Genomic DNA, 16926 nt, shown 5'->3' on the forward strand with positions numbered 1-16926 from the left:
CATAATCATGTTTTTATGTCATTATTCATAATTCTGACTTCATGTCAATAATTTAGATTTTTTTTTAAATAATTTTGACTATATGTCAATTTCGAGAGGGGAATACTAGCATATTGCTTAATGTGTACGGTGCATACTGAATGCTGTCTACTGTAATTAAAAAATAATATGTGAAACAGCAAGAATTATGCCATGAAAAACTGCAAATGCTACGCTGCATTATTGTCACTATGCACATACTATATACTGCAGACACACTAAAAGTAGTATGCTAGTATGCTATTCCAAAATAGCCATGGTCTAGGAGAACTGTGGGAAAGCATCTGGACAGCCTCCAGAGCCTCCCTTTGCTAACCAGGCATGAAATTCCTGCGGCAGTGAGCAAAATGAAAGAGTGTGTGTGTTTGCATGTGTGTGTGTTTTCAGACAGATATAGAGCAAGAGAGAGAGAGGGTGTCCCGTACACAACAAGCACGGAGGAGGGCAACATGTAATCATAATGACCAAGCCGAGAGGACGTGGGATGATGCAACATAATGAACATAAACGCAGGAATGCAGGGAGAGAGAGACAGAGAGAGAGAGAGAGAGAGAGAGAGAGAGAGGGGTAAAGAGGAGGACAGGATGAAACTTAATGGCTTTTCCATTCGTCAGGAATGTGCTGATGAGCATGTTTCCTCAAATTAAAACACAAAGAGACAAAACGGAGAACATGCACAAACACATGGCCGATAAAATCACCTGATGGCACTGAAAAACACCATCAACAAGCACGGCTGGTGTACGGCACATGTTGCATTTTTAGTTCAGTGGCATTTACTCAAGTACATTTATTACTGTATAAAGGAATTCAGATATTTCACATTTTTTAATAACTTTTTGTGTAGAAAAAAATCTTAACACTTGACAGTTTGAGTCAAAAAAGAGATGTTAAAAATCTCCCTGAAAATGGAAGGTCAGTTTTTTTAATTGCATTGTGGGATACAAGTATGTCAGACAGTGCTTATACACTTAGCATTATGGCAAATGTGATATGACATATGGGTATTCTATACATATAGAAAGTTTTGTGTGTATATATATATATATATATATATATATATATATATATATTACGTTTATTTAATCACACTAAAAAATGAAAGTCAGGTTGAACACATTGCATTGTGGGATACAGTGTGCTTTAGCTTATATACTGCACATTATGGCAAATGTAGTAGTCCATATTCCGCACTACAGAAAATTTGCATTATTGTATATATTTACTGCATACTACTTTTCTTAAATGCAATTCAAAGTATATTTTCTTTAACATATGGAAAATGTTCATTTTGTGCACAGTAGAGCATGATACTTTTTTCTTTTTAAAATGCAATTTAAAGTACATTTTCTTTAATATATAGAACATTTGCATTTCATGCACAATATATATTAACTGCATACTGATTTTTTGCTTTTTTAAATGCAATTTAAAATATATTTTATTTAACAGAAAAATTGCATACTACTTTTTTTTTTAAATGTAATTTTTTTAAATTATATATATTATAAATATATATATTATATTATAAATTATATATAATTATATATATATAATTTATCTAAAAGTGTCTTAACTCCTGGCAGTCAGATGAAATAATGAATAAAAGAGATGTTAAAAACCGTAAGCATTTCTTTTATTTATCACACTAGAGGTTGAACGCATTGCGGGATACAGTGTGTTCGTTTATATACAGCACATTATGGCAAATGTAGTCTCAGTATTCCGTACTACATACAGAGAATTTGCATTTTCTGCACTGTTTGTATACTGCATACTACTTTTTTAAAATGCGCATGCATTGTGCACATGCACTGTGGGATACAGTATAGATATACAGTCCAATGTGATCTTTTGTAAATGCACATTTTAGCAAATGTAGTAAGTCATCCAGGTATTTTAAGCACACAAAAATTAACTTACAGTGTAGAAATATTAAGATTGATATAATAATGTTATTCTGAACATGACCAATGTATTTCAGCTGTGAAGCATGTAAAACTCATTTTGCTCGGTTACCTGCACTGACTTCATGCAATAGCATCTGGCATGACCTTTAATTGAAGGTTATCTGGCAGAGCGATATGCATTAATCACTGCACTTTCGTGAAGCATCAATGGTGTGATCAGATCAGTCTTCCTGATTGGCTGAAGATCAAGCAATCAATGATAATGCAAAAGGAAGACAAGTTATTTAAGGGCAACACATGGAAACCTGAGCCCTCGGGTCAATCAAACAGACAATATTAGACTTGTCTGGCTAACAAGATGACAATATCCATTTCAGGAGAATGACATCATATTTAGTGCCGCAGGTTCATTGATATAACACTCGTTCCATTCACGACTGCAGTATGACTCATGTTATGGCAAAGGTTATTTTCATATCTGTGGCCACCATCCATACTTCACTTGTGTGATTAGATTAACCATATGTTACAGATATCTTTAATAATGTTCTCAAACGTTATTTATACATCATTCATGATGCGTTTGTACCGTTACTACTGTTTCAGAGTGTTCAGAGAACATTCAAAAGTAACATTCCCATAATGTTTGAAGAATGATCAAATGGAATGTTTCCGTAATGTTCACCTAAAAAGAAACATTTTTAAAACATTTAAAAAGCTGGTTGTTTTGAATGTTCACAGAACATTTAGAAATAACACTTTCATAATTACACAATTACTTCTTGCTTTTATTAGTTTTATCTCTGTCTTTAACATGTTTAGCAATTATTTTTGTTATTTTCAAAAGCTTTTTTAAGTATTTTGCCTTACGTTCAATCTTAAAATATGAAAATCAATCATAAAAAATAATTAGGCCTATTAAAACTTTAAAACTATGAAGAAAATCAAGCAATAAAGTATTAAATATTTCATAAATGTCATAAATTGTAAATTATATTATTTATATACAGATATATTTATACAAACAACAATTTTGCAACTAAAAAAGTATTCAAAAGTTAGTGTAGGAGACAACAGTGAAATATGAGACAACTGAAAACAAAGACAAATCAAGGAAAATATCACTTGTCATGGAATTTATTATTGTGCCAATCAAGTTGTGATTTTGTTAAATTATGCAAAAAAATTATTATCCTATTATTTAGGATACAAATATGACAGCTATGCAAATAGCCTCAGCAAAACAAAATTGTTTTGTCTAAAAATTATATTTAAATCCGCTTCCAACCCAGAATGCTGCGAAACATAATACGCCGTTAGAGAAGTGGTAAAAATGACATTATAATGGAAATGTTCATGACATTTCAGGGTGGAAAAAATTAATATGACAGAATTATTCAGTGATGCACCTTCTTATTTTCCACAAGGCAGTTAAAGAAACACTCATTTATCACACTGAAAGAACATAAACTGCTAATACACTGTATGTATCGTGACATCCACTGCATTCATTTTATAACTCTCGGCCCAAAATGTCTTCCTAATTTCACCAATAATAGAGCGAAATCGATGACCAATCATCACCCAAACGCTCTATTCATAGCCTGCGGTTGTCCTTGAGTCCAGGTTGAGAGTGTGTTAAGAGCCGTATAGTGTTACACCCTGATGAAACACAAGGACGGTTGAAGGAGAAACTCAGGAAACAGACAGTGAGTCATGAGCTGAGTTTACAGCCGTAAATCACTCCTCTCAAAGTGTTCAACGGTACACACGTTCATCTGAAATATCTTATATCAATAAGAGCTGTGACAGAATGGAAGGTAAAAGGTAAATGGAAGGTACATTTCTGTTTCTCAGACTAAAAAAAAAAAAAAAAGAAAGAGCCTTGAATACATTGAGGGCAATATTGTGTAAAAAAAAAAATCAGTTTATGCATGACAAAAGCCAAAGATTCTGTGTTCTAAGTGTGTAATTTAATCATTGCATACAAATTAATGCCATTTAAAGGTGTCATGAAATGAGAAATCAAATTTGCCTTGATCTTCTGACATATAAGAGGCTTTTGTACCATTAAAACAATGGTACAATCCTGCCATTTTATAGCTTAAAATGTCCTCCTCATTATAAACAAAGCATTCATTTAATCAAGGTCCAAAAATGGCTCGTTTCGATAAAGATTTAAAGTCATTTACATATGACTGCCAGAGCAAGACATTGACGGATAGTTATACATCATCACACCACAGGGCCCGCCCACTGGCGTTTAGTTGCTTAACGGCTGACACTTGCCTACTCTGGATCAGTGTGTCCGTCAAAAGCAAATTATAATGACTGACGCTGTCTATACTGGATACAGTCTACAGAACCCAGTTCAGTTTCTGACATACTCCACGCTCTTGAGTCTGCCGGCAACAGGACAAGAGTGAAAGAGCGTTCGCCTTTACACGTCCAGTTTAAACAGCTGGTTTGTGTCTCTGTAGAGACTTCAGAAGGATCCCAGCGTCAGAAACAAGTTGATGGTTTATTTTAATGGCGTCCCGGATCGTGTTGGAGGAGCATTTGACCGCAGATGCAAATGAGGCACAGCGTAATGGAGATTTCGCAAAGAAATTTTTGTTGAAATTATGGTTTTAAATGGATAAGGTTTTCAAAACACTTACTCGTGTGCAATAGCGAGTGGGCTTAACAATGACGTTAGCCAATAATAATAGAGCTTGTTTACTGACAAGCCTTAAAAGATGCCCTTAAAAGCAGATAATTTCAAACAGAGGGTCAGAATGAGGGTTAAAAATATATATTTGCCTACATACATATGTTTTGTTTGTTTGTTTGCAACAAACTTTATTAACACATATATATGTGAACATCAAGAAACATTAAAATAATACAAAAACCCCTGACATGATTTCTTTAAAATGATTTCATAGTGAATTTCACCACTGTTACCCAAAGTGCTATAGTTTGGAATATTTGTGATGCTCAATTTAATTTAAGGCTATTAAAAGGGAAAAAAGGGCACATAAGCAATGAAGCCATGACATATTGATTATCATAGGAGCTCCACACATGTTGAGGCAACGGATGTAGGCCAGTAAGAGCTGTGCTCGTAAACCTCACTCCCCTGGCCTCAAGAGGTGCGCTAGCGACTGAGGTTAACGGCTACGGTCATTAGCGTCCTTATTAGTGTACTCGCCTCCGACGCCGGAGACTCAGGTTTGAATCCCACTCTGACAGAGACGAGTAGGAACCAGTTACATTTGATTCCATGACCCGGATGGGAGTGAGGTTTAGGGGGGGTGAGTGTAACAGACGTAGGCCAGTTAGAGCTGTGCTTGTAAACCTCACTCCCCTGGCCTCAAGAGGCATGTTAGCGACTGATGCTAACGGCTACGGCCTTTAGCTACCTTGTTAGCGCGCCCACTACAACAAAAATCTGCATTGACGCCTCAGTCAGCGCTACAATAGTCTTTTCCAATCGTTTTACAAAAGTACACCTTTAAGAAAAGGTTCTATATAGAATGTTAAAGGGTTCTGCAAAGCGCTTCGTATATAGAACCTTTTTAGAGGTTCCCTATGGGATCATTTTATGGATTTAATTTTAAATAATTAATTTTTGTATTCATTTTTTGTTTTATTTTAATTAAATTTTATGAATTAAACTGCTTGTAAACCAAATGAAATAATCCTTTTAACATGCATGTATTATGCAATCATTTAAGACACATTTTTGGCAAGATGAAGAATATAGGGGAATCCCACTGAACCTTTTTTTCTAAGAGTGTACAGCTCCAAAAACAGGTTAAAAGCTTCCAAACCTCCTTCTTTGTTCAAGTGCATTGACATTAAATGCTTTATGATGGTCATGTAAATTCAAATGGAAAGAAACATGCTCAGGAAGTTAAAGAGTTTAAACCCTGTCCTCTTATACAGGACATCATTACACACTCACATTGCAGCTGCTGAGAAATTGCTGGTCATCTTACAGGCGCATATTCAGTTTCAAGCAGTATTGTCCATGATAACATTTATTTTGAATTGAGATGGAAGAAATAGCAACCACAGAGGAACATTGGCCTGGAAGTATGTTTGACTGGAAGACTATTAACAATGTGGTTGAATCTAAAACCAGGCAGAGATTCACGTGGTTATTTTGAATTAAAAGTCACTCCGGTCCAACATGCTGTTGTTTTCCAGAAAAAGGGATAGAATTCAGAGCAACGCCGGGTCAGTCAAGGACAACATTTCCCGATTCCAGCAATACAGGAGGAAAGCTATGACTGCAGCTCATAACCAGAGCATTTAAACACTAACTGGTTGTTTTGGTCACTTTGGTGGCATCAACTAAAACCTCCAATATAAATACAGAAGATATTTTCAGAGGTTGGGTTTGTTTGGGTTCCTTCAGTCCACTATAAAATTTGGAAATATCTGTTGCCATTTTTGCATTTTGTTATAGCATCTGTAATATTTTAATAATTTCCCTTTATATCAACCGAATGAAAACAAATTCCCCAACCCCATAATGGTTAAATATTTGCTCCTTGAGGCTAGATGTTATATTGTCAGCTTTTTACTGCGGCAAATTTTTGTGCAGCTGTTTACTTGGATTCTGACAGCCTATTTCAGTATAGAAACAAACATTAAAGTCCTGACAACAAAAAAGTTAATACTCAGAAGTTAAACAATAACAAAAATATATCAATTAATAAGAATGGATATTAATTGACAACTTGCCCTGAAAAAAAAAAAAACATACGGTGTATATATATATATATATACACAAACATTTATATCAATAAAAATGGAAAAGGAAATATAAAAATATCAAAACAACACTGTAAAAATTATTTTCATGATTTGTTATCGCACCTTTTTCCTGTTGTCAAATCAACTTGATAATTAAAGTGGTTCAGATAACATAATATTTTGAGTTTCTGTTGATTAAACCAATTTCCTTCTTTGTATTAACTCAAATTTTTAATTTCAGTGAACTCACAATTTTAAGGCAACCAGGTTTCTTAATTTTTTTAAGTTAAACCAGCAATTATTTTACTAAAAAAAAAAGCCTTAAGCCTTAATTTTAAGTACAGCCAACTTGGATAATTCAGTTCAACTTGAATTAGCCTACATTTAACTGACTTTAAAAAATGAGTTGAATGTTGTATAACCTATGACAAAAGTTGAAAATTAGCTTATTTTGATGAGTTAAAGCAATGTAAAAACATGTTGTCATAACTTATTGATCGCATAAAAATGTTGCGTTGAATTGTAAAATATTTAAACAGTTGAAAGTACAATAATAGTTGCCTCTACATATATGATGGTAAAAATATATTATAATTTTTGTGTTGAAGACTAGTTACGGAGAGATATAGTCCTTGTGACTAACAGTCCCGGTCTCACTTCTAGGCAGGCCTCAAGGTGAGAGAAATCTACTCAATGCCATTATTGTGTTTGTCAGGCAAGTTACCGTTTAAAAAGTGTTTCACTACACCACTTCTTCCTGATGTCTTGTTAAGAGCATTCTGGGTTTATTGGCGTTAAGTTCAGCGTGAAAGTGTGACCTTAGCATTCCTCTTCACGGTTTCCTGCTTTCTCTCCGACACTCAACAAGATTTCCTGACCAACATGTACCATAATGCACTGAGGCAGATGTGGCTCCATTGTTTTTAGCCGGGGGAGAGGGAGGCTTTCTGTAGCTGTCTGGATTTGAAAGCGTGCCGGGTTACAGCAGCACAGACGCCGTGGCGGAGCTCCAGAGGTAAATGGAAAACCACAGTCTCCGGTCCACACAAGTGCAGCATGAGTCACCGGAAGGAGCCGCGCTCTTGCAGAACTCATTAAGGGAAATGCAAGGCATATGGATTTCCTATGTCAATAAAGCGTGCTTTGGCAGACCACGCAAACCCCCTGGTGAATCCTGGAGGACTAACACACAGAAAATGCCTAAACTTGCATCTGATTAGCATGATAGATCATGACTCGAATGAATAAATAAAGAGTCCAGTTTTCTATCAACAGATCATTAATAACAAAGACGGGGCATTTTATGAAACCTCACGTTGTGCGTGAAATGGGACCGCCGTTGGGAAAACATCTTGGCAGTGGAAGCTTTGGAAATGCCTCTGTCACTTTTAGTCAGTTTAAACTTGACATGTTCTTACTAGTAAGGAGGGGTTCCACATTACTGCACTGTATTTCCATGTCTGTGTTTAGTTTTCAGTGTCTAGCGGGAGGTTTTGTCCAGATCAAATTAATGCAGGGGATCAAATGTAACTGTGCAGCGCCCGGACATGCATACCAAACTCAGGTCCAGTTTTCCATTATCAAGTAATCTGTTTGCAACAGCGCCATCAGGTGGACATGAGCTAGTAGGTTTCTGCAGGTTTTATGAATATAAATTTAAAGTCCCCATGAAATAAAAATTTAATTGTTTTGGCTTTTAGTATGAATATATTAGCCTTACTGTTATCTGTAAGATAGTGTGCTCCAAAACAATGACAAAATTCGCATTTAGAAGATAGCATTTAGACTTACAGTCTCTCACTTCCGCCAATATGGATCAATGATTTTGATGACATCACTATGCACTTCAGCTTCTCATTAGATCTTCTGTCCAATCAAATGCTCTCTAGAATCTGAAGCTCCGCCCCTACACTATAAATAGACACTGAAGCTGCAGCTGAAAAATCGGTCACTTGTTCACACATTTACTCTTTTCTACATGGTGAATGGCACATAGTGCACTATATAGGGGATAGTAAACGATTCAGACAGTGTAAATGTGCTTTCCATTGGGGCGAATGAAGTCTGGTTTCACGTTAGTGTCACGCAAACCACTGTAGCCAGTCTGCTCCGGTCTAGAGACACGATACCCAGAGCGGATCATATGCACAGTCGGCACAGACCACAAAACGTATCCGTTCATTTGAATTCTGCAGAGAATACTATATTTTAAAGCAATATGGAGGAGATTAGGAGGAGAAACAGTTAGAGGAAACTGCAGCTTTACCAAGCTCAAATGCTCATTCCCATTGCACAAAATGTTATTTATACTGGAAAAAGGTTCTTTAGATTATAAAATGTTCTTCTATGGGATTCTATGTTTTTAAGTTCCTTGCATTGTGAGAGTGGGATACATTATTCACATATTGTACATAGTTTATACATGGCATATTGCATACATTTTATTGCAATTCCTAGGCCTAGTTTCAAAGACATAGCTTAAGCCAGGAGTAGGCCTGAGTTAAATTAGGACATTTAAGTAGCTTTTATCAACGTGCTTTAGAAAAAGAAAAGAAAACGTTACTGGTGTGCCTCTTGAGACAAAACAGTGGCACTGATAAGATATATCAGTGCAAGTTGCTTTCAGTTAAAACAGCTCAAACATGCATTTTAGTCTGGGACTAGGCTAATGTAAAAAAAAAAAAAAAAAAATGAAGTAGCTACAGGCTTTAAATAACATCAGAAAATGTCTTGAAGTTGGTGTTTTGGATTGTATTTGAAGGCCACACAAATCCCTATAGACCTGCACTTGTACGGTCTGAGAAACATGGAGAAAAATAACTGCTGACTTGTCTTTATTTTCTCCCCAAAATGCATGCAGATTGTAGCAAATTGCACACCTCCTTGTATGCATGCACAGGCAAGAATAGTAAAGGGTGGTCACAGTAGTTTACCCATGAACTCGGTTGCCCTTTAGTATTTTAAGAGCAATATCGTATTTAGCAAAGGTCACAAGCCACAGGCACAGAGTGGGTGGGTGGTTGTGTTTACAGCATGAGCAATATTTTTCCACCCCTGACATGTCTTTAGAACTCTGACCAAAAAATATAAATAAATAAAACTGTAGGGCAAGTTATGTAGAAAAATCCAATCTGAAAATGTAAAACATTACCTGATTGGAGGAGTTATTCAGCTTTCAATGATGCATGAAGTAGCCTATAAAAGGCTCTGCAGTAATAATAATAATAATACAAAAATTCAAAATCAGACAAAATCATCTATCCATAAGAAACAAAACATAAGTTAATAAAAACTTAAAACAAGAAAAAAAAGGAAAATCTTATCTATTTGCAGAGTTTTACATCATTATTATTATAATAATTTTACATTTTATTTTATTAATATTGCATTATTTACTTAAATAAAGTGTTTTATTATTATTATATGGAGTGATTTAACAGACAGAATGTGATTTTAAAATACACCACACATCCTATCACGAATCAAGAGACTCTCTAAAAGAAAAACTCAATTTCCCATGATGCTCTGCTCTAGTGTGCGCAGAGTGCGCGTTCTACCGGAAATACTCTTGTTGTGCCTGTGGATTTGATTTGTACAGGGCTGTCGTTTTACTGGCCTTACGGTAAGAAATCTCCAGCCTGCAATGCAAACCCTCCTTTCACGGCATGTCACCGATGGACATTAAACATCTGATCTAATCACCTGTATTTCTCTCTTAAGTTTCACTAGCTCAGTTGCTAATACCTGAAGATCAAAGCTAATGATGCTAACTGCTTTAGCGTCCCCTTTTATTTTCTCTTGACGGTTTTTGCTCCAAAGCAGATAAATGAACACGTATACATAATTATGTGAATAAAAGATGTTTAAATTAGACTGAGAGAAATTGGTTTATGTATTTTGGGCCGTTACTATGACCTACAAAGCTATAGTTTTAGCATGTATAGTAACCGGCTTACCATAGCTAAGGCTTCAGTACAGAAATACTAAAGGGTTATATTCATTCTAAGAATAAAATAAAAAAAGAACTCAAAGTGATTTATAGGGTGTTTAATAGTCTGTGTTTGTAAAAAGAAAATACACATATAGAAATGTGTCACAGTAAATGCATATATATATATATATATATATACACACAAGTATGTATGTTTGATAAATGTGTAAATGTGTCTGTTACTGACTTGCCTTGTTTATGTTGTGGCAGCTGCAGAAACCAGAGAAGATGAGTGATGGATTTGTTCAGCTGCAGTCCAGCTGTCACCACAAAAATCTGCTCAGTGCCATGTGGAAGCTGAGGACCATGGGGAACCTGTGTGACATCACGGTGCAGGTGGATTTTCAAGGAGAGCTGGAGGAGTTTGAGGCCCATCAGGTGGTCCTCGCCGCATCCAGTGGTTACTTCAAATCCCATCTCTTATCTAATGACCAAGTGAAAAAGATTTTCCTGTGTGACATTTCACCAAATGCGTTTGCAAAATTCTTGGAGTATGTGTATTCTGGGAAAATGGAGGTGGAGAAAAGTTACATCAGTACAGTATTACAAATGGCAAATCTCTTGAAGTGCCCAGACTTAGTGGATGCTTGTGAGGCTGAAATTCCCAGCGCCGTTTCAGCTGAATCTCTGCAGAAAGATGACGTGGATTCAAATACTACTCAAGTCAAGACGAAACAAGAATGTGTGAAAAGAGCAATAAAGAGAAAAAAGACAGTAAAAGTGTCTGAAACTGTGAAGGAGACGGAACCGGACATGCACGGCAGGAGAAGCAGTAGGTTAGCCGGTCGCAGAGTCTCTGTGGACTTCCCTCTGAAAAAGTCATCAAAAACATTTGATGATTCTGACACAGCAGCAGAAGAAGAACAGACGTCACATGACCCAGAGGCAGAACCATCTCAGGCCGCTTTGGATGAAAAAGACGCTTGCGATGACATTGGGCCCGAGTCACCTCACGATGTGCCTGAGGAAGACCCTCAAGAATCAGACTACCTGCCCAATGAGGAAATGGACGAGGCCGACGAAGCCGAGAAGGAGATCAAGAAAGGAGCATCAAAATACAGGTGTGAAAAATGCAGCCGCTCCTTCTACTACGAGAAGAGCTTCCTGAAACACTTGAAGGTCAGCCACGGGGTTCAAATGGACACCTCGTTCCGCTGCGACATCTGCGAGCAGACGTTCGCCAACCGCTGCAACCTGAAAATCCACCAGCGGCACGTGCACAACGACGAGAGGCTCTTCCCTTGCGACGTCTGCAACAAAACCTTCAAGCGCAAGAAGGACGTGACCCGCCACAGACGGCAGGTGCACGAGGGCGGCACGGACAGGCACTTCTGCCACATCTGCGGCAAATCTCTGAGCTCCAAAACGGCCCTGACTCTGCATGAGAGGACACACTCGGGGGACAAACCCTTCAAGTGCGACGAGTGTGGATCCAGATTCTCCCAGAGTTCAGCCCTCAAGACACATCAAAGGTAGTGGGCAACAAATGGGATGCACTAGTTAATCTGATACAAACCACAAACCCTAAATATTAGGGTGCTGAATACATGAATGCTGCCTAAAATTGGCTCTTTAAGTAAGCAACCATTCTTTCACAATTTGAGCCTGATGAATCTTGACATTGTCATCCTGGAATATGGCCATGATGTGTCTTCCTACATAGTTGTTTAAGAAATGAAAAGCTACACACTCCATCAATTAGGGTTAGAAGAACTGTTGCCAAACATATAACATGCTCGAAACATAATCATCACTGCAATAATGATCCAATCATAGACACTTAAGTATTTGCCAATTTAAATCCAAACAGTGGCTTTTAAAAAAAATGGCCGGGCAGTGTATAATATAATATGTTGGCCAACATTTTGACAAAAAATACGGTTCACACCTGGTGAAAAAACAACAATCAAAATACATTTTAGAATACCAGTGCAGAAAATGCAAATTGGTGCAATCATAATGGTTTAAAAAAGTACTAAATATTGCAAATACTGAAATAGTCCGAGATTTGTAATGCATCCCTAATGAACATCTTGTGTTGCGCATTTACTATTTACACATTCCATCTTATATTTTTCCAGGATCCACACTGGAGAGAAACCTTTCGCCTGTGACCTCTGTGGTGCCAGATTTACCCAGAACCACATGCTGTCCTACCACAGAAGATGTCACACAGGTGAGCCAACTGGTTCTTGTTACTGAAAGACAAATAATATGATGACAAAAGATAATGACTTCCTCTTCTCTAGGGGAAAAGCCGTTCATGTGTGAGAACTGTGGGAAGAGCTTTGCATCCAAAGAATACCTGAAACATCACAACAGAATCCATTCAGGATTCAGACCCTACAAATGTGAAACCTGCGAAAGAGCGTTTGCTCAGAGGAACTCCCTCCACCAGCATATGAAAATACACACAGGTATTCTAATATTGCTGTGCATTTCACTCAAGTAGTGCTCAAATGCTCTCTAATGTGACATAAAGCGTATTGATCATATAAAATAGTTGCAAAAGCAGTTTGATGAAAGACACCAATGTGCAGTAAATAATTGCATTAATTATAATTACATTAAACTGCAAAGTACTATAGTTCATTAGCATGTTCAAAGTATAGTATAGTATGCACAACTGATGTACAGTCACAGGTTTGAGTATATTTTACTATAGGGACGATCATTAAAACCAGAACTACCTGTTTTGGCTCTGCTTTCTTCACAGGTGAGAGGCCGTATCATTGCAAGGACTGTGATAAGCAGTTCACTCAACTCAACGCCCTGCAGAGACATCAGAGAATCCACACCGGAGAGAAGCCGTACATGTGCAGCATGTGTGGAAGAACGTTCACGGACAAATCCACCGTACGCCGGCACACTATGGTAAAGAACCTGCCATTTTACACAGCACGGTTTTATAAGTGGGTTTATAGAGCCTATAAAAAATATTCATGCCCATGGGCTTTCAGTTCATTGCATTACAACATTAAATCATGATGTATTTTACTATAAATGGTGGAAAAAGTCCAGAAAGGACTGTAAGTATTTTTATAGGTGCCAGTATGCCAACTAAACCTGTTACTGATGTTTCCTAACTTTTGAAAGAAATTACTTTTATTCAGCAACGATGCATTAAGTTGATCAGATGTGACAGTTTATACTTATGTAATGTTACAAAAAATTTCCATTTTAAATAAATGTTGTTCTTTTGAACTTTACATTCATCAAAACATTCCACAAAAATATTAAGTAGCACAACTGTTTTTTAACATTATATATTTGTTCTTGAGCATCATATTAGAATGATTTCTGAAGGATCATGTGACACTGAAGACTGGAGTAATAATGCTGAAAATTCAGATTTGCCACCACAGGAATGAATCATATTTTGAAATATATATAAAAATTTAAAAAAATTGTTTTAAATTGTAATAATATTTCTGTTTCACTGCATTTAAAGTAAATGCAGCGTTGGTGAGATTAAGAGACTTCTTTCAAAAATATTAAAGTTGGCATGAAATCAAAATTGACACTATTTACTTTGTTAGCGCACATTACTAGTCTCGTGGTTAACAATTCATCCACAAAAAATATTTAATCAAAATCTGAAAATATACTTCCCCTCTGGAATGGCCTTCCTTAATGGAACGCCCACTTTTCTAGATCCAATCAATTCCTAGCAAGAAAAAAAAAAAACTAGCCACGCCTTTTATTTTTCTCATTCGATATTCAGTTTAATTCTGAAAATACTTCACAATGCTAAAGTAAATTTGGTCGCAACTTCCAGTTCACGCAGACTTTAAAAAAAATCTTACTGACTCCAAACTTTTAACTTTAAACTTTTAGTGTAGTTCATGCCTAAATGTGTCCATGAACACATTAGATCTTTTATTCCACCCTAGAACACAATAAATCTGTTAGCAGTTACAGTTACTCAGAACACACACCAGTTACAGCTATTTATAATCATCAAACTCTCATCACATTAATTAGATATTAATAATGCTGGTTAAGTTAGTAGGGATTTAGTGTTGTGCATTGAATTGGGACTTAATATAATCAAACTTTTTCAATATGCAGACTCATGACAAACAAACTCCATGGAAGAACTTCCTGGTTGTTTTGGAGGGAAATGTTGAAAACAGAGCCAAGAAACCAAAGGGCTCTTCTCAGAAAAAGGACAAGGCAGCGGGTTCTGTTCCCGAAGCACAGGATCATCAGAGCGACACAGGGTTGACTGTATCCGGAGAACCCGTGACCATTTCCGGAGACTGGGCCGGACCTGGAACCATCGCGCTGGTCAGCCACAGCGGCCTGGGCGGCCTCACGGTCATCCAGACCGAAGTGCCCGCGGGAACACAACTGCAGCCGCTGGTCACCACGGACGGCACCAGCGTGATCTCTCTGGATGCTTCTGCGGTCGGGATGCCCATGACCGTTCCCTTTTCCATCCCCATTTCAGTCGCACGTTCCATCAGCGTCTCGCCGGCGATATCCAGTTCTGTGCCAATCACAGTCACCGGTCACGTTTCAAACGCCATATTGGCTCCAGCAACGGCAGCCGCAGCATCAGGAGCCGATAAAACCGAGAACGTTCTGGCTTCGGCTGCGGATGAAGAGTGTGTAGCGGTCCAGTCTGTTGTGCTTGAGACGGACTGTGCAGACATCCAACAGGAAGATGCTTCAAACACCATAGAAGTCTCAGTAGAAGTGGATGCCGAGTAGATTATATCAACTTCAGTTGCAAAAATTCAAAAAAAAAAAAACTATCAAACATTGCTTCAAATTATCAATGTAAATACTTTTTTTGCGTTACGAGTGGAGCAATTATCTATAAATGTAACTCGTACAGTACTTAAATCACAATGTTAAATTCTTCTCTAGTTTGTTTCTGACATCATATACAATTTCCCATTTCACATCATTATTGAACTGTTTTTTTAGTGTTTCCTGTAAAACCAAGTATTAGCTTTTTTTCCCTCAGTAATGATTTTCACTGATATTTATTATGCTCAACACTACAAATACACTTTTCAAATGATGCAAATGCTTTGTTTTTAGTATCCTATTATGTGTATAATGATTTGCAACCATGATAACACTCCCTAAAATCATTCAATAAAGTGTCTATTGAATTCAGCTTCCTTTTTGTCTTTTAGATCAGAGATGCTCAAACCAGGCCAAAGCTGGCCCATGATGACCTTTAAAAAAAAAAAAAAAACATGCCATTGAAACATATAATTATTAAGGTTTAAAACATTTTTTGTTTTAATTTTGGATCGATGTGTTGAGATAAGTGAATAATATACAAGTGAATATAAGTAAAAATTTACATTTTAATATAATAGTTTGATATGTCCTTTCTAGTAAAAATCTGGGCACCTCTGTTTTAGACTGAAAATATATGTTTAATATAAATACACACACACTCACTTATATACACTACCGTTCAAAAGTTTGGGGCCAGTAAAAAAAAAAAAAATTCTGGAAAGAAATTAATACTTTTATTCAGCAAGGAAGCATTACATTGATAGTGTGAAAAAAGTGACAGTTAATACATTTATAATGTTTTAAAAGATTTGTATTTCAATTAAATTAATATTAAAGGTAGGGTATGGGATTTGCAAAACGGCCGGCAGATTTTGAAAATACACAACTCAAATGGTCCTACCTTCTTTCCTCCAACGCTGGCCCTGACTCCACCCTGTCTCTCGCGGTCACGCACGCGAGGGGGATGGGGGGAGGGGGGTATGGTACGACCGTTTGATTGACAAACTCACTGTCCAATGATTCTAGGTGGTCTTGAAAATGATTGGTTGGAATTTTTCGAGGCCTGCCCGTTCCACAGATGAATAAATTGCTTAATTTTCATTTCAGTGCTTCTAACTCAGTGGCTGTAAGTGGGTTAGGAATAGGATTTCAAGTGATTTTGAAAAAATGGACAAAAAAGAGAATCACATACCCCACCTTTAATAATAAGAAGAAATGTTTCTTGAACAGAAAATCAGTGTATTAAAATTATTTCTGAAGGATCATGTGACACTGAATCATGCAATGATGCTGGAAATTCAGCTTTGATCACAGAAATAAATTAGATTCACATAGAAAACAGTTCTTTGAAATTGTAATAATTTTGTATTTTTGATCGAATAAATGCAGCCTTGGTGAGCAGAAGAGACTTCTTTCAAAAACATTAATAAATCTTATCGACCCCAAACTAAAATTATATATATATATAATATGGGCCTA

The 16926-nt window shown here is 36.8% G+C and overlaps 1 protein-coding gene across 1 annotated transcript; it reads left to right on the plus strand.

The window, feature by feature from the left end:
• Positions 1-10238: 10238 nt before the first annotated feature.
• On the plus strand, positions 10239-15812 carry gzf1 (GDNF-inducible zinc finger protein 1). The gene is made up of 6 exons (XM_084090628.1): positions 10239-10317; positions 10897-12158; positions 12768-12862; positions 12936-13103; positions 13403-13560; positions 14758-15812. The coding sequence occupies exons 2-6, from the start codon at positions 10915-10917 to the stop codon at positions 15400-15402; spliced, it is 2310 nt and encodes a 769-aa protein (XP_083946754.1). The 5' UTR covers positions 10239-10317; positions 10897-10914; the 3' UTR covers positions 15403-15812.
• Positions 15813-16926: the final 1114 nt, after the last annotated feature.

The sequence above is a fragment of the Abramis brama genome (genome assembly GCF_963993115.1).
Source record: "Abramis brama genome assembly, chromosome: 18".
Taxonomy (NCBI): Eukaryota; Metazoa; Chordata; class Actinopteri; order Cypriniformes; family Leuciscidae; genus Abramis; species Abramis brama.